Genomic DNA, 24597 nt, shown 5'->3' with positions numbered 1-24597 from the left:
ACTCAGCTCTCTGCTCTGCTCCAAGCTCCGTCTGAACGTTTACGACACTGCCACCAACCGACTACTGTAATCAAGACTACTAAATAAATATGAAAACTCACTAAACAATGTGTATCTAATCTACCCAACAACGTAACATAATCGTATGTTACAACAGTCAGACCCCCCACCATGATTTTTAGCACTGCCCGCCTGAATACCTACAAAAATATTTTGTAAACAAATATTTCAGCAAAGATTATTTCTTATTGATATAGTAAATTTTGAAGTACTTCACATAACAGATAATTTTCATAAAGTTGCAGTATAAAAGGCATCATCAAGGCAAATGGGGGGGGGGACCTTTGACAAGCTGCAAGCTTCCTGTCCTCATTGAGGCCACTAGTGTTAGTGGCCCTCAGGTAAAAATTTCCTGAGGCAACTATGTTTGTTGGGAGTTTCATTGTAAGTCAGCCTAACCCTGGCTGACTGGGTTTAAATCCTTTAGGGGTCAAGAGTTTTCGGTTGTACTGTATATTGGCCTGGGGACCATTCAAGCTTTACGCACACTTGATACTCATGCAGCCCCTAGCATGTTGAAGTGATTTGATGAAATGTCTGTGCCCCAAATGCCAAGAGTGTTGTCGGGTGTTGGGTGCTTGAAGGTCTCAAGATTTCCCAACACTTGTGACAATTGCTGTGTGAGTCGGTATAGTGCTGGATTGCCAGGGACATGGGAGACCCTGACTGACCAGGTTCGAATCATTCAGTGGATCAAAAGTTTTCAATTTACAGGCATAGGAAATACACTCATTCTTGAGTTGTATTTCCTGACAAGTTGAAGTGGTCAGTGAAAAGCAAATGCCTGAAAAAAGAATTGATTGAGATTGCTCAATTCCTCTCAGACAAAAGGATAGAGTACTGTACACTGTTTATGCTTCCAGAAAAACTTTATTCATAGAAATACTACAACAAAATCATCATTGTCTTATTTTTAACAGAGACTTCACATATCAAGCACTTTCTGGATGTCACAACTATAATCATTGACAATTCAACAAGGGTTCTATTTACATGTCGTGTATTAAATATGAGCAAGCAGAACTATATTAAGTGGAAAATCACTTTGACAATACAGTACATAATTTCTCATTTAGGAACAAAAATTCTGTGGGCTTTGTGTGCTGGTGATTTTTCTATGCGAGGACCCCTTAGTTTTATTGACAGAGGAAGTATTGGTGGATCCCTCAGATATATGCCACGTCCTCCTGGAGTCCAGCCTCGCAGCTCAATAACATGTTTCCATATTCCAGTAATAGCAACCCAACCTGTGTGGAGGTTATATATAAATACATAAAGATAAAACTGAGTCAGAATGTCTGCTGCTGAATGAGCAGTGGTAATTAAATTATAAGATGGTCAGGAGAACTCACTAAATGCACTTAATCCAGAAATAGCAGATATTTCATTATACTATGCATATAATATCATAAAATATCCTATTCTAACTCTTATAACTATACTGTATCTTATAACCATGCCGAAGCACAGTTGTAGGAACAAACTGCCACATGTTATTTTTGCAGGATAACTATAAAGGCTGCACAATACTGTACTCCAATGTTGTTACAAATAACTATTACCGAGTTAAAAATTTTTTATAGATTTTATAATTTTGGTCGCCAAGATAATAGTGTTAATGACTCATTGATAATACCCGGTAGTTGCCAAAAACCCAACAAATTAGGTACTGACTATGTTAAGTACCACTATAGACTTAGTCTATAGTGGCACCATGAGGGTACATCCAGATGCAACACTCTCCCACTTCCTCTTTTGGTTATACAGTACTATATGATGAAGGCCAGTGGAATAAGTCATGTTTGATAGTACGTAAACTCATAAACAATCACCCAACCCTGCAACACTTAGTGGGCCAGTCAGAGGCTTAGGGCCCATGCGGGTGTGTTTCCTCCTCCCAGAGGCTTAGAACCCATACAGGTATATCCCTGTAGGTGGCTTAGGGCCCTTGTAAGTATATTCTTGCCAGAGACTTAGGGCCCTTCCAGGTATATTCCTGAAAAAATGCCTAAAGGTATGGGGAGCTACCAAGGTGAGTCACCAAGGGGAGCCAAGCTCAGAATCAAAAACATTACTTATTAACACACTATTAAACACAACATATTTCTTTTCATTTTATAATTTTTAGCAATCTTAAATTTATCTATAATAATGTTACAGTACAGTATATGGATTATTCAGTTCTATCTCTGATATTCTCCTGTAACCTACAAACTTGCTAAAATGTTAATATGACAAAGAAAACTTGCTAACAAAGTTCCTGCAGATGAAGTGGCACGATATGTGCATAAAAGCTATAAGAAAAGTATAAACAAAATTGATAAATGGAGATACACTAGGGAATCATAATACATAGTGGTTAAAGTGAGTGTCTGGAGTGACCCATGATACTGGTTTGATCCCCATCCTTTTCCAATGGTTTTCATTTTGATAAATGTAGAGGAGTGATTAGGTCTGCTAGTTCTTGTACACTTGTATGATCCAATTATAAAGGCTACTAGACACAGAGAACAAACTTTAATTTAAAATCAAGCACATTATTAAACATAAAAAAAATTATTTAAATTTTCAACGCACCTGCAGATGATAGTACCACATCAGCACAACTTCTATCTTTACTAATAGTGAATGTTCGCATGTTCTTTGGAGTAATTGCTGGCCAATGACGAAGGCGCTCCTCATCTCCCACTGGAACACCAAGAAGTGTAGACCCAAGATAGTTACGATAAAATGCTGATGCATCAACTGTCTTTACCACTGTTATTGGAAGATGTTCTGATCTGAAGACTGTAAACCTACAAAACAAAACAAGACATATCCTCGTGTTACATTTTTCATTATTATATTACATATCGGTATATATTTCTACTCAAACCAATTGTCTCCTTTGCCACTTTATACATTTAATGTTTCATTCCTCCTGGTAGCTGAGAGTGGCTACAAAAGAAAAGTTTTTAGGCAGGCAGCCTCACCACAACTTTCATGTGGTGGTGAGGTCTTAGTCCAGAGAAGTCGAGAAAGTAGTATGCTGGGTTTCCATAACTATTCAACAGCAGAAGGTGATACAATCACCATAAACAAAAACATGACGGGAATCGACAAAGTTGAAAGGTCAAATTTTTGAATTTGCTATTTCAAGAAAAAAAAGAGGCCATAAATTAAAGCTAAGATAAAAAATTTAGCAAAAATATGTACACATTCTCCCTTATGAACAGATTGGCAGGTGGGTGGAATAAATGAAATGAGAGGATGTAATGGAACTAGAAGCTTCAAAACTTTATATAAGAAAGATTATAAGATTACCAATAGCAAACAAGAAAGAAACACCACTTGCATGCTCTCATCCTGTAACTGAACTTACATCATTACAAATATGTAATTCTGGACTAAGAGTTCTGGACTAATCCAAGACTACATGAAAACATTAAAGCCTCATACCTGACTGGCTGTGGGCTATAAACAAGATCAAGACGAGCCAACCCTCCAATGAAGAGGCTATGGCCAGTATGAAGACAGAATGTGCTGGGTTGTATGAGCCTACTAGGCAGCACCTTCATCAGTTCATCATGGGTGAGTAAGTTGATTAACTGAAAAAGGTAAAACTTTCACTGATTACATGTGATATATACAGTTCTAAGTCATTCTCTTTGTCATACAATATACTATAGTCAATCAAGAGCAATAATTTAATTTCATCCTACTGTATATATATATATCAAATGATTAGGATTATGTACAATGCAGACTTGTGATTAAGTGGAGGAAATAATGGCTTTAGTATTGCAAAGTACAGTAACAGCATCCATATAATAACATATTTACCATGCTATTACTTTAAATTGTACATGCATACAATGGAGAAAGGGAGCAATTGATCCATAACATGTGACCAACAGTGTAAGGTAGCATTTTGCATATATAATAATAAATGGATGTATACAATACTGAATGTACATACTGTGCATACATATCAATACCACCTCCACTACCATGTTTCACATTTCTGATAGGTGAAGTAGTTGTTAAAAAAAAAAGAAGTCAGGAAAGTAGAAGAAAGTAAAGTATTACTAACTTTACCTGGTCTGGTTGTATTGTTCCTGGCGTATCAAAACACCACTTGCCAAGGGAGTATTTGGGATCATTTGTATTGATACCAAGAATTTTCCTCTGCTCCTTTCCTATATTTCTCATATTTGTTGAAAAGGGATCAAACCTCTCATCAGGCTCTTCTAAATTTTCAAATGTTCTTCCAATGTGGCCTGAAAGACACAATTTTAATTATTTATATTTATTTATACTGTATGTGTGTGTACCCCAAAAATATTAACTTAAAAATACATTTTCTACATAATACTACTTATATTTTGTACTACAGTATGTACAAGTATATCTTACCTTTAATAAGGACGCTTGCTAGCATATGGAAGATGGTGAGGAGGGAGGGAGGAGGAGAGGTGTTAGTGTTTGGAAGAGATCCCTTTCATTATAACATCAGGCAGTGATAACTTTTCTTGGGTACTTTCTCTCCTACGTTTTGCAGGCATACCACTTGGACCTGGTTGTGGCGCACTGCTTGCTTGTCTTACTAATAATCTGTCTAAAGACACTTGTTTTTCCTTACATTTAACACTTGTCGGTAGTGAGACATCACATTGTCATTAACACTTTCGCTCACCCCGCGCGCCACCCCTCGACAGGGCGATATGGGCCCCAGCGTGTCACGGAAGCGTGCGTTAATTCCGAAAAGTGTATACTCTCTTCAACTTTGTCACCTCAATTCTCCTTCTACGAGATTAAATTTGGTATCATTGTGTTCGCAATAAAATTCTCTACAGCACTAAATGCATATAAACTCCAAAAGCCCAGCTAATTACCCGCAGCAAACAGTGAAAGTGCGAACGAGTTACCAGGGAGCGCGCAAACGGAATAAAATGTTTTCACTATTTTCACTCTGGTCACCTCAATTTTTGTCCTAGGTCTTTAATTTTGGTCTCAATGGGTTCGTAATAAAATTCTCTAGAGGAACATTAGCATATAAAAAAAAACACCTGGTCACGCTCCAATCGCCGACGAGTTGAAGACGGGCCACGCGTTAGCCGTGAGTGAGCGCTCAGAGGCCTTCCTGCTACACTCCCAATTCCCACCCTTTTCAAGCCTTTCTTTCGCAATTTTCTTCCTGGAAGGGCCTTGTTCATGATTACTATCCATCGTGGAGTAAGCGTACATAGTTTCTAAAGCCGCAGTAAGAAATATAGCCACGGGAAATAGCCGAAATGTTTACACGTTTGAGATGCGAGGGGAGGCGACATTGGTCACAACAGTGGAGCAAAGACAATGGGCCCACGGCGTGTGCCAAGCCGCCTGAGGGCCACGAGGCTCAACAAAGAAAATGGGAAGACATTGGCGCACATTTTAAAACCAGTCCCAAAAAAATCCGATAAAAACCTGATTTTTGGCGAATTTTTAAAGTGGATGACGCAATGCTGCGTCATCCCCGGCATCACAGCCAGTAAACGGATGACGCAATGCTGCGTCATCCCCGAGCGAAAGTGTTAAAAAGGTCAATGCAACGGCCTGCTGCAGTTTTATGTGTGAGTCCTTTCAGCAAAACGTTTGCAATTTTTCCCATACTTTACAAATTTTCTTAACGAGGAAGAGACATCCTTTACTGCCTCTACTCACAAGTATTTTTCTTAGGTTGAACTTTACCACTGACTTTCTTGAGACCCATGGTATGATATATAATAATTACAGTACAGTACTTTTAAGTTCAGAAACCAAAAAAAAAAGCACAAAAACAATGAAATTCTTCAAAATGAATTCAAGCACGATCATCACTAGGCAGGAGACACTGGTAAACTGCAGCGTGCCTTGCCGTGCCACCAGGAACCACAAGCTCGGTCAACCCATACATGTATCAACAAACTCGCCAAGCAAGGCAAAGCTCGTATACCGAGTCAAATTTGACAAAGAAATTGAGCTCGTAAACCAAAAAAATCGTAAAGAGGGGCATTTGTCAAACAAGGTTCCACTGTACAGTATATATGTATAATATTTATTTATTTATTTTAACCCTTGGTAGCACCTAGAAGCCCTGGTGCTGCCTGGCCTTAGGGAACCACACCTGGCCTCAAGACCCAATAGAGCAAATTGAAAGCCAGAATCAGAATCTGGCTCTCTCTACAAGGCAAGGGTAGCTTAGCGACCACAGAGCAACCCAAAACCACAAAACCAATCAGAATGCATAAGGGCATCAAAACAAGCCTAGCCTAGTGTGAGTCTCAAGAGGCAGGGTATACATCTCAAAGCTTGGCTTTACTAGTAGTGCAAACTACAGGAAGCTACAAAAGGAGAATCCCAAAACATAAAGACTAATCTGAACTTACCAGACAATGTTCCAACTGAGATACTTTTGGTGTAATCAGGTTTTAATTTTGCAGTCATAGATTGAACTTTCTGTTGCTCTTTCATTCTCTGAACTCTAAGATACAGCCGATATCTTGATGGACGAAGAATGGGGAACTGTGAGGAATAGACAAAATGACTTTTCTCAAAATCTAGATAAAAATCCTGAACACCACAAAGTTTCTAAAATACAGTATATATACAGTAAAATAAATGTTGATATGAAGTAGTATTTTAATTTTACTTCATTAAGAATTTATAATCATGATTATATGTGGCCCATTTCACATTGTCCTACATTTGGGAGGCACCATACACAAATATTTATACCGTTTCATAGAATACATGTAAATACAGTACAGTGGATTACTTCATGGGAAATATTACAAAAACTAGTTATCATTTAATCATTTCCAAATACCACTTTGTTCCTCTTTAATTACGTTTTTAATAATTTTTAGACTACAGGTATTTAAATTCCTAAAATTAATGGAATTTTAAAAAGAAAAAATTCTGCATAAAATTCAAGCAACCAACTATTACACGCACACATTAAAAGAGAATTGCACTTCTGAGAGATACAGTATTAGTATTTAGGTGTAACATTATTCTGTACTCTAATATTTACTCTGCATATTGTAATATCTGTAAACTTCAACAATACATCCATCAACATTGCCACATTCTCACTTTCATGGGGATATGGAGAACAAAAACTGCCAAAGAAAAAACTGTATTAAAAATCATAAAACACCTTTTCTGTAGTACTGTAGTAGTAGCTGCACCTACTACACTTTAACCCTTAACATGCTCGGGGTCTAATATCCTGCCATCCCCACAGGCGCATGTCATTTTGAAAAAAAAAAAAATTATTTTTTCTTTCTAACCTGTTAATTTGTGTTCACTGATCACGGGAAAAATAATAAAAAAAATCGTAAGTGGCATATATTGCCCGCTATAGGGCGGGGAAGTCTGGCAAATTATAGGCGCTGACTCAGCGTGCGTCCCAGGCGGTCTGTTGCTCGCAAGCTGTCACGCCAGAGTTGCCACAAAGAGATAATTACCGAATTATTTCAATGTCTCTGATTGATTTTTCATACTTTTTTTGCTGTAATATTATTCAATAGTGTGTAGTTTGATATATTTATATAATAAAATGAGTGAATCATTGCTGTATTCAAAAATATGGTGTGCATATTGTTGATTCAATTATGTTCATCAATCAGTGAACAAATACTTTGTCGGTTATTACACTATAAGCACAGGTTATATATAAGTATTTGCATGTTTTGTTCACTATAACGAACCACTAAGTAGCTATTATGAGTCAAAAAGTAATGAGGAGTGACCGCCGTGTACCAGCCAGCCACTCCCGCCCTCCCTCCAGTCATCTGACTCACCCTCATTCTCCTCCCACAATAATGTTTTTGCTATAATTCACTATATACAGACGTTATATATAAGTATCTACATGTTTTGTTCACCATAACTGTACATCTAAGCTTGTATGGTGAGTAAAGGCACAGAGATGTGGCTACTCACACAGTCAGCTGATCGGCGGGCGCCCTCAAGGCCAGATGCACTAATATTTCTCCTCCAACAACAATGTGTGGTGTTATTACGCTAGATGCACACATTATATATAAATATCTACCTGTTTTATTCATCATACTTGTACAAATAAACTGGTATGGTGCCCAAAGACCATCGTGGTAACCAGTAAACAACACCGTCGTCTGCACGGTGGTGTCGTGCAGACGATGCCACCACTCTCACCAAAATGGCGGCTCCAAACCTTCTCTTGCTGTTTATACCCTCTATACGCACGTTATATATAAGTATCTACATTTGTGTTCACCATAGCGAACCACTAAGCTGGTATGGTGAGTGCAGTCAATAAAAGGTGGCCACACACAGTCAAAAGACATCACCACCACCCTCCCTCCCACAGCATTACACCTCCTTCCATGGCGCACAGCGCTAAGTATCACCACAATCCTGCTATTATCAGAACCCTGGTCAGTTTTATCACAGTCAGGGGTCTTCTGTAATAATATCATCGCTACATAATAGCATGAACAAGTATAATTTGGCATTTTTAGGCGATGCTGTGGTCACAAGCTGAACAGCAGTGCTGTTAGCTCATGCTGCGTGCGTCAGGCTTGGTTGCTCACTCAATACTGAGGCCAAAAACACCCGGGAGTTTGGCCCACGATTTTTTTTAAGAATGGCGTCTGTTTACAAGAGCCCTGATGAAGGTGTGGTGAACCCCGTGTATCCGCGGGCTGTTTAAATCTTGCGTAGTACTCCAACACATCATATGACGTGATGCGCAGTTTACTGGTACAACGTCCAGCACGTCATATGACGTGATGCGCACTTTAAGGGTTAAGTAGCTGCACGGCCACTGAGCCACTGTTTACAGTGTGGTTCTATTAACCCTTAGTTCAGAAATCTAAAAACATTAAAAAAAAAAAAAGAGTAATTTCACAAGTTTCTTCTTTTCAAAGGATAAATTAAAATATGGAAGCAATGTATTTGGAAAAAATATTTAACAAAATTTCATATACTGTATTTCCTTGGAATACAGTACAAAATATCAAATTAGTTAAATTTTAATAATGATATCAGATCCTTGACATTAATCCTAATATTTTCTTTTCTCTTAGAATTTCAGGGAAATTGTTAATAAGTACTGTATAAGTGATTGAAAAAAATACAAATATTTATCTCAAAATTAATATTTTGCTTAAATAATTCTGGACGCAATGATGCCATAAGCTTCAAAATTATTATCTGGAAATTATAGGCAGGAAAATATTCCAGTATCTTAATTTATATGTAGAAAGCAATTCTCGTATTTTTCTAGTATAAAAAATTAAATTGACTCGAAACATTGTCTAAGGTCTAAGGTACAGTGGAACACTGTAACTACAGGAGAGGCAAAACAATGAGGCACAGAAATTTACATTTTATGGCAGAGTTAATAAAGAAAAACCTTTCAGGATTTTTTAGACAAATCCTGTGGCCATTAAACTAAATGTAATCATAAATATTACCTTAAGCATATTAAGAGTTGTTCCTGGCCAGCAAGATGTAGTGGCACGTTGAATAAGACTTGACGCACTTGTCTTGCAGAGATCAGATCCAAGCAGGGTATTGAAGAGAGTTGACTTGCCAGAGTTGGTACATCCAAGAATATATATATCTCCTGAATGTTAACAAAATTGGATTAGTTAGCAAACAAAAGTTTCAAATATTAGAAGTATTATAATATAATTATATAATAAGCAACTTTGTACAGCAGTTTGTTTCATATAAAAGATTTAAGTGTTGAATGTAATGAAACAACTTTACAGTCTGCCCCTCAGTAGCTCCCTGGAGTAGGGGGAGAAGGGGAATCAAAGATTGACTCAAGAAACAACTTAAACCTGTCTGTAAATTCCAAGCAAAATAAAATAAAGCACTCCTTGCTACCTGGATAGCTATACATGTATATCACATCAGGCCCTTGCAAGTCATAAAAAGCTTACTGGAGACAGGACCTGGTCTACTCAAACTGACTTGGGGAGTCTGGGGAATTACTCAACCTAGAGCTAAGAGGAATTACCACCATTAAGGTAGAGCACTCCAAAAAACACAATCGCAGGGGAATTATTAGCAACCCTGACAAATAGGAACATAGTACAGTAGTTAGGTAATTACTATCAAGGGAAGTACAAGCACACCCCATCTACTGCCAGTTGGCAGCCTCGGCCACTCGGGGTCCAGCCGATGACCGACAACAGAACCACCACCCAACGTCTCTGTACTTGCTAACTCCTATGCAGGAGAAAATGATGTTTCTTGGGTTCCACTGCCAAGTGTTTGACAGTGGAAACCAATGCCAAAGCAACCTAAAGACAAGCCCTAATGAATGCTCTTATAATTTTGAAGTCTAAACACACAAACAGAAAAGCTTGCTCAAGAGTAGGAAAAGGAGAATCTGGAAATGTAAGTGTTTTGGCACATGGGTTGTGAGACTGGCAGCTAAGCAGTCAGCCAAGAATAGGGATTCAACAGAGCAGAAACCTAAACAAGGCACACATTGTATATACAAGAGTGAAAGCAACCCAGTGATTAACATTGAGACTGTAGGAGCCATAAAAGGTTCATGAACTTTATCTCATCTCCTAGCACATTGCACCATGCAATGTTAGACTACATTAATTATTATAGTGCTGCACCATGATGCCCACACTATGCAAGCATGCTAAGCCACTATTAACATAATTATTTTCACCCTGCTGACGAAAGGTTCAAGGTTCCGGTGACCAACAAAATCCCCTCACTTTGCCAAGTCGAGATTTGGAGGTACACAGAATTAAATGTCAACACATGAACCTTAATACATAGCTACAAATACCTAAACCCCAAGAACAATGTCTTAAGGACCAATGAAATGGTATAAATCAAAGAAGAACCTCAGATGGGCACACCTAGTACTAAGCTAAAAGCATAGGCACAACTGAAGTGAACATATATAGAAATAACATAGACCAATGCATATCAAAATTATTTCAACATATGAAAACAAGCAACTTAACTTATTGAGAACAGCACCTGTTGCCAGTTCATAGGCACAGTAAGAAAGAATGTGACATAATCTAGGTCAGTAAACACTGGCTAGACAAAGGTGCAGCTACCTATTGATAGATGGAAGGTTTGGCTAGACAGGCAAAGAGCCATTTCAAAGCCTCACTTCTTATACAATGTGAGAGTTTAGAAGGGATTTTTAACCTTTATGGAAAATCTCTGATGGATATAAGGGCTGGAGTGAGCTTTTATCCACTCCCTCTCTACCCTTTATATGGCCCTGTCTCCATGTTTGAAGAGATCCTCGTGGCAGCAGAGTGTGAATGTCGTCCTGTCATGATGTTCATGAATCCTGTGTATGGCAAAACAGATTCTTAACCTTAGAGAGTAAGAATACAATAGTTCAGAAAATATAATTAAAATTTTCATTATATGACAAACCTTTTGTGTCCCATGTATTATGAATTTTTGTGATAAGATCTTCAATCCCAAAACCTGTTTGTGCAGAGACAAGAACTGTATGACGAATATTTGCTCGACCTAAGTCAGTCTTGTCAATTGCAGCGGCAAGAGAATCTTCAATTCTCCGAAGGTGATTTTTCCCATCAGCTGGTAAAAGGTCGACTTTGTTTCCCACCACTACAACTGGCCTGCGTGTGCCTACAAAATAGATAAACAGTGGCCAATTAAGTATTAACTTTTATGATAATTTACAACCATTCATATACTGGTACAATATAGTACAATCATGCGTTTACTGGAACAATATAGTACACGCATGCATATACTGGTACAATATAGTCAAATTTCTATCATAGAAATACCTGCCTCAATTATATTAATATGATGGATTTTGAAGAGGCTACTAAAAGAGGAATATTTAATACCAATCAGAATGACCTCAAGAAAGCTCATTCCTCTACAGTATATTCAAGGTACCTCTCCAGCAAAAGCCCTGATGCCTTAGCCCTTTCCAGGTCCTGTAGTACAATGGTCTACATCCTTCACATAATTCAGAATTCTGTGTTCAATTAACAAGGAGAACAGAAGCTGGATGAGAAACATCACCACTGTACTTAGAGAAATAACCCAAAATCTGCAGCGAAGAATTCTTCATGCCTTCACCAGAGTGCATCAGATTGTACAGCTGAAAAAAGCTCTTAGTTGCATAAAAAATCTATGGTTCTTTAATCTTCAAAACTGAAATATCCATACAGTACTAAATGCTCATACACATACCTATGATATCTATGAAGTTAGGCCAAATGGAGCATGGTACATCTAGAAGATCTACCACCACCAATATCAATGCCTTCACATTCTTGATGGGTTCTAGGATTTTGGGGTATACTGATGGTGAGACACGTACATTTAGAGCCATTTTGTGGTATCTCAGAAAATAGCAACGCTGGCAGAGAACACTACGCAGCTCACCACGATTTAGGCCCTCAAAATCCTCTTTTGGTACGAAGCCTAGAGATAGAAAATTAAATAATTATGCATGAATACTTCTTGGAGATACTGTATCCCACTCAGTTACTTCAAGAAGCACCTTCCTTTCTGATACCACTGGAAAGATCATAGGCAGACAGGCAAGCTGATATTCTGCACAAGAGTAGGGAAAAACTGAGTGACCTGGCTTAGAATATAACAAAAATCTTTGAGTCTTTCACAGGAATTATTTAATGATAGTATTAGTTTAATGTGATGACCAAACCACACATCAGAAAATGATATGTGATTTGGTCATCATATCTTCAGCCACATTATTATGACTCCTTATCTGTACATTAGTATCCCTCCTCTGTACACTCTCAAAGTTTCCTTTAATTTTATGATTAGAAGTCCAAAATTGTACAGTATACTCTAGGTGTGGTCTGACCAATGAATTATGGAGAGTGATGGGATGGTCTTTTATGAACACAGGTGAACATGTCATACTGTGAGAAAATAGTGAAGCCTCTTGATGGGATCAAACCCACTTCCCTGCACTCCTCAGGCACATACACCACCAACTATACCACTTGATCACATTGAATGGTTACAACACTTTCTCATAGATATATCACATCCTTGTGATTTTGTTTGTGTGTGTGTGTGTTTATACTGTAGTTGTCCACAGCCTTAATGTTGAATAAATTACCACAGTTACCTTCCTGGGTATTTTCCTGGATGATCTGCAAACATCCAGGACACATGAATTAATTCAGTAAGTTTCATGGGCTACAAGCCCAGAACACCCAAAAATACATATAATTTAGGAAATACATATATATTCCATCAGTATCACATACAGTATAGATTACAATTTATCATACTATTGTGTATCAATTGTTGTCAACTGTCTCTGTTGTCAACTAATTGTTATCAAGAATATCTAACATTTTAGTGAATGTCAAATTATTATTATTTTTTTTTACTAAATCTACTCAGTATATTACCTGGGAAAGCAGGAGCCTGACAGTGAAGGTGAGCCCCACATCCACCACAAGGTACATCACTTACAGGAATGGTGGGATCTGCTGTACCATGTTCTTTAATTAGTGGAGATGATTCTGTATTGATGTCTTTTACAAAGTCTTCACTTATAGAGTCATTAAAAAAATATTCATCTTTAAAGTTAGTTAATGTATTTTTGGAAGAATCTTTTTTGGATGTGCTTTCTAGCTTCTGCAGAATTCCCTCTTCATAGGCAAGCATTCGACAAGCTATGTCCTCTTTCACGGTCATGGCAATATTATCATCATTTAGTTCTGACTCTGCTACTTCTGTATGTGATTTCAAAGTAATATTCTCTAAATTTATATCGTGTGTGTGAGAGTATGGGTATGCTACAGTAGAACTTGCACTTGAAACACTCTCCAATTCAAATTCATCACTAGTTTTCTCATCCACTGCCAGCATTTTTTCAATAATAAGAGGAGTTGCAGCAGCCTTTATTTTTCTATCTTTTGCAACTTTAAATTTCTTTGCTAATCTATTCCTAGTGCCATAATTCAAATGAACACTTTGATCAGCTATATGAGAGCTGTAGATAATTCGTTTATCATTTACATATTTAACAATTTCTGGTAATTTGTCTTGATCAATATTTTCTTCTTTTATATCTTTCTGTAATACTGTTATAGCGTTTAACGTCCTTTTCATGTGAATAAACCTTAGGTTATGTTGGTTAGGCACATTGCATAGCACCGTAAACTTAGGTAAGATTGGAATGTGTGTTATTACAAAACAGTAATTATGAATCCTGGTTGTTTCTAGCATGCTAGAAAAATTCAAGACTTTTCCAATGTGGGCCATCATTCAGTTCAATGGAAGATGTATGTTACAGCACAATCTGCAAGTTAAAAAAATATATATATATATTAATACAAAAAGAATATGATACCGTAGTTTCATATGGGAGAAACATTTGTGAGGAACTATTAACCTTCAATTTTCATTTGTGCATTATGGTTGATGACTACACAAACAATGTTGTTGAGTGATACACCATTGTTAATTGTTAGGTATTGCTTACGTGTTGTTTGTTGGAGTTTAGGACTTTTTCTTTTGCAATTCGTACAGTTTCAGACTTCACGAGAGCACAAAGTGGTGCTCGTGGTGGCCTACAGTAATGTTTGTTGATGGTCTAAGGTGGTCGTTTCTGGTACTATTGTAATGTTTACGTTTTCTATGGTTTTGAAAGCTAGCTATTGTTCCTATATAATTTATAGATGTGTGTGTGTATTCCTATATTGAAAATCAAAATATAATGTACTTAATTTTCTCATGCAACAGCTTATCCCAAACCCAGATCAGTGGTAAGTTTATATATAAAAAATAAGCAACTCGCAAGAAATTATATGTTTAAGATTGGGGGACACTTATATTTAGGCTATAATACATATTGACTGTACAGCCAAAATTGTAACGATATTTTAAAGTTATTACGAACAGAGCCTCTGGTTCTGATTATGAATAACGTCTTTTTCTCATTTTTGGTTACAAATATAAAGCCTTTAGTAGTTACGAATGAAGCTTCTGATTTCTGAGATGAGAATCAGGCTTCAAGACGTCTTCCCTGAACTATCCGAGGCAGTGATCAAATCAAAGTTTGGGGAAATAATAAAAAAAAATTATACCATGGAAGCACTAGTAATTAGAAAATAACACCTACTACCCAGGAACAAAAATTGCGTCACATTGTTTAATAGGAACAGAAACAGAGATGGAACCCAGGAGGCGAAGCTGAGCCCCGGCAAACCACAGTTAGGAAAATAGTGCATAAATAGATATACAGTACATCAGAAATAGAATCATCGATGACAGTGCAGATGATTCCTTATAAGGTATACTCTACCTCATATATCAAATACCTTCCCTGGACCATGAATGACAACACCCGTACAGCTGAGAATGGTTTCCTTTTGGCCATAAATTGTCCCACATGCAAATCCTGTCAAACCATCCATGCCACTACATGGTTCCTGAGATGATGACATTCACGGAGCCACGCCACCAAGCATGGTATTCGAGTTCTGCATCATGCGTATTGCAATTCATTGACCATTTTACGCAAAACATGTTGATAAATCAGTATTTGTCGAATAACAGGAGAGAAGTTAGTTTTATACTAAACTAAGATCGCCATATCACAAGATAATTTGTGAAAGAGTTGTGAAGTCTGTTAGAGAAAAGCACTAAGCTAATATGACGCATTTGGAAGGGATATGAAGACAGTTCATTTTCATACAGAGTTTACACTTGCAGGGCTTAGGATTTAGAGATTCGTTATCAGCTCACATGGTACATCATTATTTCAGTCATGGCATTTTGAACACCCACAGTACTGTAGTTTAAAGCCAGATGAAATATTATATAATTTGAATTAAGTTATATAATATCTCATCTGACTTCAATCTATGGTACTGTGGGTGTTCAAAAAGCCATGTCTGAACTAACGATGTACCATATGAACAAGATGGCCTCGAAGTACTTCATGAGCTTCAGTTGGAGGGAAGATACAAATTCATGTGGTTAAATTTTAATGACAACGAAATTATATAGCAGACACAAAATCTTGAAACAAACTGAACAGGGAGCCTAGGTGTCACTATTATACTATTGTACTATTAATGTACAATGGTAATTAGTACATTATTAATTTTAATACCAACATATGGTATTTTAATATCAACATATGGTACCACACTCTATAGTGAAATATATTATTGGCATATTAGTACCACATGTTGCATTACTAGTTCAACTAGCCTTGGTGCCATACTTCATTACTAATTGCTCAACTATCCTTAGTATAATACTTCATTACTAATTGTTCAACTAGCCTTAATGCCATACTTTATTACTAATTGTTCAACTATCCTTGGTGCCACACTTCATTACTAATTGCTCAACTAGCCTTGGTGCCATACTTCATTACTAATTAAAGGACTGTTGTTGTATTACAAATGATCACCCATAATAATACCAACACGTCAGTGCTGATGTAATTGTAAATCGTGTTAATGCAATAATCAAAAGAAGGCACCATGCAGGGAACAAAGTGCGTCAAAGACTCTACTCGGCTGGCATTGCAGGCTAAAAAAAAGGCCATGTCTGCAGTCTATTGTTTAAGAGTAAAAGGATCAATCTATGTTTATGTTGCGCAAACATAATGGCCTTGTCACATTTAAACTGAAACACTCCTTCACATCCGACCATTTCAAAACTATAAATGCACAAATTGTGCTTTAAATGCCTTATTATTGTTATTATTATTTAATTGTTATAGAAGATGATTTGAAATCGTTTCAATATATCTGGCGTCGCTACATTAATTTCACTGACGCCCATTAAGCATGTCATGTTCAATTTAGAATATATATTGGATCAAAATTATGAACATTATGGAAAGCCGGCTGTTATTAGTATTATTAACAAAAGTAAACAGTAGTAATAATTAGAAGTCGTAGTATTAGTAACAGTAGTTGTGCTGTTAAGCAATAGCAATTGTGGTAATGTAGCAGTGCTAAATGCAGTAGTAATTTCTTTATTGTTTTTACTGTTTTTTGTATAATTAAGCATTATTGTTGTATATTTCGATCCAGCTAGTCACGTATATGCAAAATTAGTCCTAGAGTACACCAGTATTTAAGCCTATAATTCCTGTGTCCCACATACCTAATTCTCACACATGGGAGCGTGGTGGACTACACACTTCCGCGCACCTGTGAACACCCAACACGCTCAAGCGCAACGTTACTCGCGCAGTTCGTGTCCCTCGAGCGCTCCCGGTATACAAGTTCTTACCAGAACTACAAAGGAATTTTTGATTATTCATCTAATTACAGAAACCATAGCAACTTGACGCATTCCCACACTAGCTGAACTGTTGATAAGCTGCGTTTATTTTTTGTTTAGTCTGTCATTGGTTTATTGATTCTAGACATTTAGTTAAGGCTTTTTTTGTATTTTAGGCTTCTTTTTATTTTACCTGAATTTACCTGAGGGACACCATCTCTCGTGATATCGACGGGAACAGGAAATTTGTTGAAGATCCTCTTTATTCACTAAGATAATTTTTCAAGAATTTTAAGCTAAAGTACTGTCTTGGCTTCGGTGGGTAAGACACCGAATAAGACAGTACAAGACAAGTACTGTCTTGGCTTTGTTTTTACCTTATGGAAAAAGCATCTCCTCTTTTGTCCTACCTTCTGGCTTGTTGAGTTACAAGCTGTTGCCTCCTGAGTGCGTTACATTGGATCTTTAAAGAAGTGCTCTGTCTTCCAGTTTGTTAATTTGTGTGTCTCTATAAAATCATTCTTAGCATGTCTGGTTTGTAATGTTGTTAGTCCTGTGGCCCCCAACCGTTCCTGGTATGAGAGTTGAATTAGCTCTGAGACAACTAGTTGTTCTACATTGTATTTTCCCTTATGCAGAAATATGTCCTTTTAAAGGTGAGGTCTCCATGCTTGTACAGTATACAGTACTGTGAAACACAGTTTTGCTGCCGAATGTTATACAGTAGTTTCATGTTAATAACATCCTCATGTAGCCTGTAATAAGAAGCTCTTAGTGCTGGCTGGCTGTTGTGAAGCTCCAAAAGTCCACTACGACTCACCTTAAGGTTTACTTGCTAAGAATATATCCTAATGGTCAGGCTCTCGCGCTAACACATATTATTCTCGACCTAACTAAAGTTTCTGTTATTGTTCGTTCGTTCTCCCGATTTGTTAGATTTTAGATTTAGATTTTTTTTCAGGTAAAGGTACATACATTGAAGATGAGTTACAAACATAATGTTGGATTTAACGATAGAGTTAGTACATACAATACCTAAAGCCACTAATACGCATAGCGTTCCGGGCAAACTGTTCTTGTTTTCGTTCCCTAACTATGTCTCTGTGTCTCTCCACCCCGTCATGAATCATTGATTCTTGTTCCTTTGTTCACATCATTTTCAGAATTATGGCAGTTCTGAGTTCTTTGTCATGACTCTCTGCATTTGCTGCACTCGATCACATTCCTCACTCGCTGTATTTTTCGCTGTTTTATTTCCCTGTCAGCGAGGCGTGGGTCGGTGTTGTCTGGGGTTCAGAGGGTCAGGGATTCGGGAACCACATATAAACAGTGATTAATATATATATATATATATAGTAGGCTCCTTTGTGTTGTATTTCCCCATGATAATTGCTCGCTACGGCCGCTGTTTCTTTCATTGTTTTTGGCTAACATTACTTCTTCTCTTTCATTGGTGGCATTTGATTTTATATTTTTCTGATTCGCCTTGTTTTCTCGCGTATTTGTAGGCGTCTCTTATGGCTTTTTATTTTATACATTGAATATCTTATCCATTATGTACTATTTTTGTACAGTATATAATGAACTGTACCATTATGTACAGTTCATTATATTGAACTGAAAAGTCATTATTATTATTATTATTAACATCTTTATTGACAAAATTAATTACAATTTTGCCTACCCATGAAATACGTTGAGCTTTTCCGGCGAATGTTATGACTGAAAAGAAACAATTTCATAAAATTAGTACAGTTGTAATATATAAACATTAATGAATCAATGGAACTTGTAGATAAGTAAAGGAATCTAGAGTAATATTTGATAATAGGCTTCCTGTCCTCGACAAAGGGAATCTACACACACACACACACACACACACACACACACACACACACACACACACACACACACACACACACACACACACACACACACACACACACCACACACACACATATATACACATAGATTCTGTACCTACCTGCAAAGCTCCAGGTACCTCATACCGGCAGGTCTGAGGGGTCTTATGACAGGACGTATTATATAACAGTGTACTAGATCAGTTATTAAATTATAAGCATAGTGTACTGACGTCGGGTTGCAGTTTGCGGCCATAGGGTTAAGGCTTACTTAGAGGAAAATAAACGTGAAATTGATCCTTCGTCGTAATGATACAATCAAGGACACCCTTTGCCCCTCCATCTTTCTGATACATACATTACTTTCCTCTTTCATTTGTCTGATATCCACCCACCCCCTCTCTATCTCATCTACCAGACAACCTGTCCTCCCGAATACTACATAGCATTTTGATGGGAAAAAAATCTCCAACGGACAAAATATAAATCATAGCGGTTCACATTTATATTTTCTATAGGTGGGTCGCTCGGTTAGGTTGAAATAAGTTTATTGAGGTAAAATACACACAAAGGGATGAGGTAGCTTTAGGTTCCCATTATCTCTCTGACCTCCCCACTACCACCCCCTCCTTACAGCTCCACCCAGTGTTTACCCCGCCACTCCCCAAGACAATAGTATATTGAAACCATTATTAATTAATTGTTGTCAAATAAATTTTATTCGACAATATTTTCACTTATATTTAGTTCAACCTTTCTTCCTTTGGAAAGACTTTCTTTCACGTATTCTGACTTCATCCTTATAATACAGTATCCTCTAAATATTTATGTTAAGAACTCATACCCCCTCACCCATAAGGACTGTTCCTGAACAAATAGCCTGGATGTATCATTACGAAAAGATTGATGATATTCTGGAGAGAAATAATAATTTTGCACTAATATTGTAACCTTTTGGTGAATTGCCTAGATGTCTATTACAACTTATGTTTATGTACCTAGTCATAAAAGTATTTGTGTGTACGTCTGGTGTCATACTGTATGTGTACAGGAAGAAATGTATATGCTTATTAACCAGAATGTTCAGTAATATGTAGATTGTGATGTGTGTATATATAAACACGTACTGAACGGGGTGAGAATAGTTTGAGCTACCTCATCCCTTTGTGTGTATTTATACCTCAATAAACTTAATACAGTTTCAATTTTAAGAGGTATATATAATATCTATAAAAAAGGATGTTTGAGCTTGAACAACAGACGCTTGGGGCTAGCCCCACCTAATTTTGTACAATAATTCTTCTGGTGTAGGTGCTCAAAATGGGATGGTCGGGGGTTGGCATTATTGAAAAGAGCGCCACGCAACAAGGTGCTACAACAAACCCCATGATGAATCTTGCTATTCACATTCTAGCAAGAACCACTTTTTTATTATTTATTTGTGTATCACAAAAGATAATGTGATGATTGCTCAAAGATTTTAATAAATCCTATTATAATACTTCCCCTGTAGAAGCAAAATATACTTGGTCTGACGCTGACAAGTCGACCCTCTTCATCACCACATATGTAGGTTGCTTCGCTTAAGAAACTACTTGTGGTCGTTCTTGAACCCATTCTTGGTATAATCTCAAATCCATTGTTTGTATAATCTCGAATCCATTGTTGCTATAATAATTCTCTAAAAACTGTGTTACTTGCTTAGCAAAATGGATTTTGGGATTGAGTATCTGAGTACCTGAGCCTATTATGTGGGAATGTGTAACATTTTTCCAATATCGTCTACAGGAAGGTTATGATGTGCATCAAAACTAACTCCTTCGCTCATCACCGAGCGTTTAGTGCTCTTGGGCGCCTCAATACACCCCCCTTTCCTCCCACTGAATCACACATCAACACGTCTTGAAGTCTCGCACGTGTCAAGGCCTTAACTCCATCAAACCCCTCCCACCTTCAACACACACACACACACACACACACACACACACACACACACACACACACACACACACACACACACACACACACACACACACACACACACACACACACAGGATAACAAACAAATGTGATGTGCTCGGGTCGACCTGGGCTAAATCAATATAAAACCTTTCCCCAAAAAAACTAATAATTTTTCGATTAGGCTTCTTGATTGTATATGCAATAATATTGTGTCCTGTAAATGCCTCTAGCCTGGTACTGAGTTACTTGAGAAATCTGGACTATATTTTATATTACACAATGGACACTCAAAAACTGTATTTTTAGATTATTTATTGAACAAAGAAAATAGTTTTAAATTGCACATCTATAAATAACAAGTCCAATTCTTAATATAAATGTAATAATACACGCGAATGCAATATATACGTTTTATGTAGCCCCATTTTGACCTAGGCTTGTCACGGCTAAGACCACTTGCGCCAGAGAAAGTGAGACGGATGGAAGACAAAGCTTTCAATCATCTTGAAACATAATATTTTAGGAACAACAGGAGGCCTTTTGGCCCATACAAGTCAGTTTCTATTGATATCCACTCAACTCATTTACACTTATGTCTAACATATACTTGCAACAATCCACTAATACCACGTCCATTATGTTGCCTCGTAATTTGTTACATAAATCAACTACAGTTTCCAAACCAGTATTTATCCAGGTCTTTACTAAATCTGCACTTCCCCCAGCCCCTGTAAAGCTGGCCTGCTTTTTTTCGTAGGTTAGTATCTCTCAAAATGGATTACTGTAAACGAAATTACACTCAAAATGTATCAAAAACATGTTAGCAAGATAATGATTGTAACGGGACTTACCTGCCATTGGTACCTCTGGGAATGTGCACCACCTGCTGAAGCAGATCTGACCAAATGTAAACTTTATCAGCAAAACTAATCACATATTTTACGCCATTATGTAGTTAAATATGAAAAAATCTATGAGTTTAGTGACAACTCTATCACTAATGTTTACGAAATGTTCATGCATTTCATCCGGGGTGACAAATTACCCCAATCAGTGGACAGATATCCCAAATTTGGTCATTGAAGACAGTGCACACTGTGTTTGCCAGCTTACACTGCCTGCACGTTTCACGACCTCGTGACCACCAAGCTTAAATTAAAGCTAACTAGTTATAGTCGTCAGGACCGCTGTCACAAACGCTTTCCAGGGAAGACCAGACATATCAGAAGCAAACCGGTACACTCGAGGGACATTCTTTGTTATACACGAAGGCGAGACATTGTTGCTCTTACAGCTTCTCTGTCTCGTAGTAGTGTCTTTTCATATGTTTAAAACTGGTTCGCGGTAGTTATATGCACACCATCATATCCACCGGTTCCTGGTAGTTATATCCATCGGTTCCCGGTATTTATATCCACACAATGATATCTAGCGGTTCCGGTAGTTATATCCACACAATGATATCTAGCGGTTCCCGGTAGTTATATCTACACAATGATATCTAGCGGTTCCCGGTAGTTATATCTACACAATGATATCTAGCGGTTCCCGGTAGTTATATCCACACAATGATATCTAGCGGTTCCCGGTAGTTATATCTACACAATGATATCTAGCGGTTCCCGGTAGTTATATCCACACAATGATATCTAGCGGTTCCCGGTAGTAATATCCACACCATGATATCCAGCGAGTTGAGCCTCGCCTCTCAACATTGTCCTTCTCAAACACTGGCATTTCCTGTCAGCAAGGACGGTCTTCACTTAGTGTTATCCTGGTCAATTCCAGATGGTTCTCGCTATCACTGTGTCATTGGTTTCTGGCCTCACCATGATCCTCAATGGCTGCGGACTTAACATGAGCCTCAATGGCTGCGGACTTACCATGTAGCCTCCATGGCTGCGGACTTACCATGTAGCCTCCATGGCTGCGGACTTAGCAGCCTACTTCAATGGGTGCAGGAATTATCATGAATCTCAGTGGTAATGTTAGCGTAATTATAATGTGTGGACACATAATTTTTCTTGTGTTCGCTAAATACATTTGTGATCAATGTAGGAGAACACGTGATAGCGATTGTATCTATAAGTTGTTCTATTCCTGGAACTATGCTCTATTGTAAGATAAATTTGTGTGAATTGTTCTGAACCGGTTATGATTAGATAGGCTGTTAAAAAACAGCTGCAACTGAGAGCGTAAAGCACGTACGCTGTTGACACTTACAGCTGTCAGCACCAGGCACGTACACCACCTGACCATTATGTGCTTCAGGTGTTGGTATTATCTTTCTATATTTGTATCTGCCCTGTGTTACGTGTATCTTTGTCGTGGTGCTACGTGTATCTTTGTCTGTCGTGGTGCTACGTGTATCTTTGTCTGTCGTGGTGCTGCGTGTATCTTTGTCTGTCGTGGTGCTACGTGTATCTTTGTCTGTCGTGGTGCTACGTGTATTTTTGAGTGCGGGAGTAATTCTCCTTGTTCATGTGTATTTTAATACTTGACCTTGGCACTGCCTGCAAGTGTCATTAGTGGTGCCCTTCAGGCTCCAAGGAGACGCTTCAGAAATGCCGCACATTCTTACTGATAAACAATGCTATACACCGAAGGACAAGCACTGACCTCAGCGCTGACCAGAGCTCTGTCATTTTGGTCAGGTTAGGTAATGCTGCTAATTTACAGTAGCCAAGGGCTTAAAAAATGAAGATAAATATAAGCGACCAAGTATTTAAAAACGTTCCTGACGCAGTGGGTAATGTGTGTGTTATGCTCGGTCAGTCACACTAAGCTCCACTTGGTGCGGCCAGTACCTGGGTGGGTGACCGCGTGGACAGCCTTGCTTGTGGCTAAGAAGACCTCGATAAGTAACAAGTCGCTAGTTTATGGTGGTGTAGAGTGCTGTCATAAGCACATCCTCAAACACTCGCGAAGTGTACCACACCCTCCATCTCCACCCAGCAACACCACCACCACCCAGTGTTCTCACCCACGCACTAATTTACCCCCTCCGCCCCCCCTCGCATCACCACAACAATCACACTCTTTCCTCTGGCCCCCCAACACTCACCATCCCCACCACGTCCTTTCCAGAACCACGCCCTTTACTCCACCACACTCACCACACCCTCTTGTCTACCTCAACATACTCATTCCTCTCCTCACCGTAACGCCCCATCAGTACACCACACCCTCCCTCACCACACTCTCCCACACACCACACCCTCACGTCGGATCATACATAACATGGAGGTTCAATACACGACAATTAGGTGTTTTCATTACAATGGAAGTAACAGGTACAGCCAACATAAATAACAACGCCGGACGCACTAAGATCGAGCGTCCACGACGACTTACTGTCCACAATACCCGAGAGCAACGCAGAATTCACGTCATCAACGTTCAAAATTAAAATTGGTAACGTTGGTTCAACGTGGAACCAATGCAACTC

General features: G+C 38.1%; 1 protein-coding gene across 1 annotated transcript; it reads right to left on the bottom strand.

The window, feature by feature from the left end:
* Positions 1–910: 910 nt before the first annotated feature.
* LOC123767570 (nitric oxide-associated protein 1) lies at positions 911–14700 on the bottom strand. Its single transcript, XM_045757312.2, has 10 exons — positions 14561–14700; positions 13482–14377; positions 12280–12513; positions 11482–11700; positions 9525–9676; positions 6447–6582; positions 4138–4319; positions 3499–3647; positions 2638–2855; positions 911–1307 (listed from the first exon to the last, which is right to left on the bottom strand). The coding sequence occupies exons 2-10, from the start codon at positions 14341–14343 to the stop codon at positions 1129–1131; spliced, it is 2331 nt and encodes a 776-aa protein (XP_045613268.1). The 5' UTR covers positions 14344–14377; positions 14561–14700; the 3' UTR covers positions 911–1128.
* Between the last annotated feature and the right edge of the window lie 9897 nt (positions 14701–24597).

Source organism: Procambarus clarkii, chromosome 67 (genome assembly GCF_040958095.1).
Source record: "Procambarus clarkii isolate CNS0578487 chromosome 67, FALCON_Pclarkii_2.0, whole genome shotgun sequence".
Classification (NCBI taxonomy): domain Eukaryota; kingdom Metazoa; phylum Arthropoda; class Malacostraca; order Decapoda; family Cambaridae; genus Procambarus; species Procambarus clarkii.
Note: the sequence above shows the minus strand (reverse complement) of the source record. Positions and strands in the feature narration are given on the sequence as shown.

What these genes read in the sequence shown, in the direction of transcription:
- LOC123767570 (XM_045757312.2), bottom strand. Translation starts at nt 14,343, where the DNA reads ATGATGGCCCACATTGGAAAAGTCTTGAATTTTTCTAGCATGCTAGAA. An exon ending in TCAGGCTCCTGCTTTCCCAG is followed by an intron (nt 12,514 to 13,481) that starts GTAATATACTGA and finishes TTCTATCTCTAG; the next exon opens with GCTTCGTACCAAAAGAGGAT. An exon ending in TAATACATGGGACACAAAAG is followed by an intron (nt 9,677 to 11,481) that starts GTTTGTCATATA and finishes GTTAACATTCAG; the next exon opens with GAGATATATATATTCTTGGA.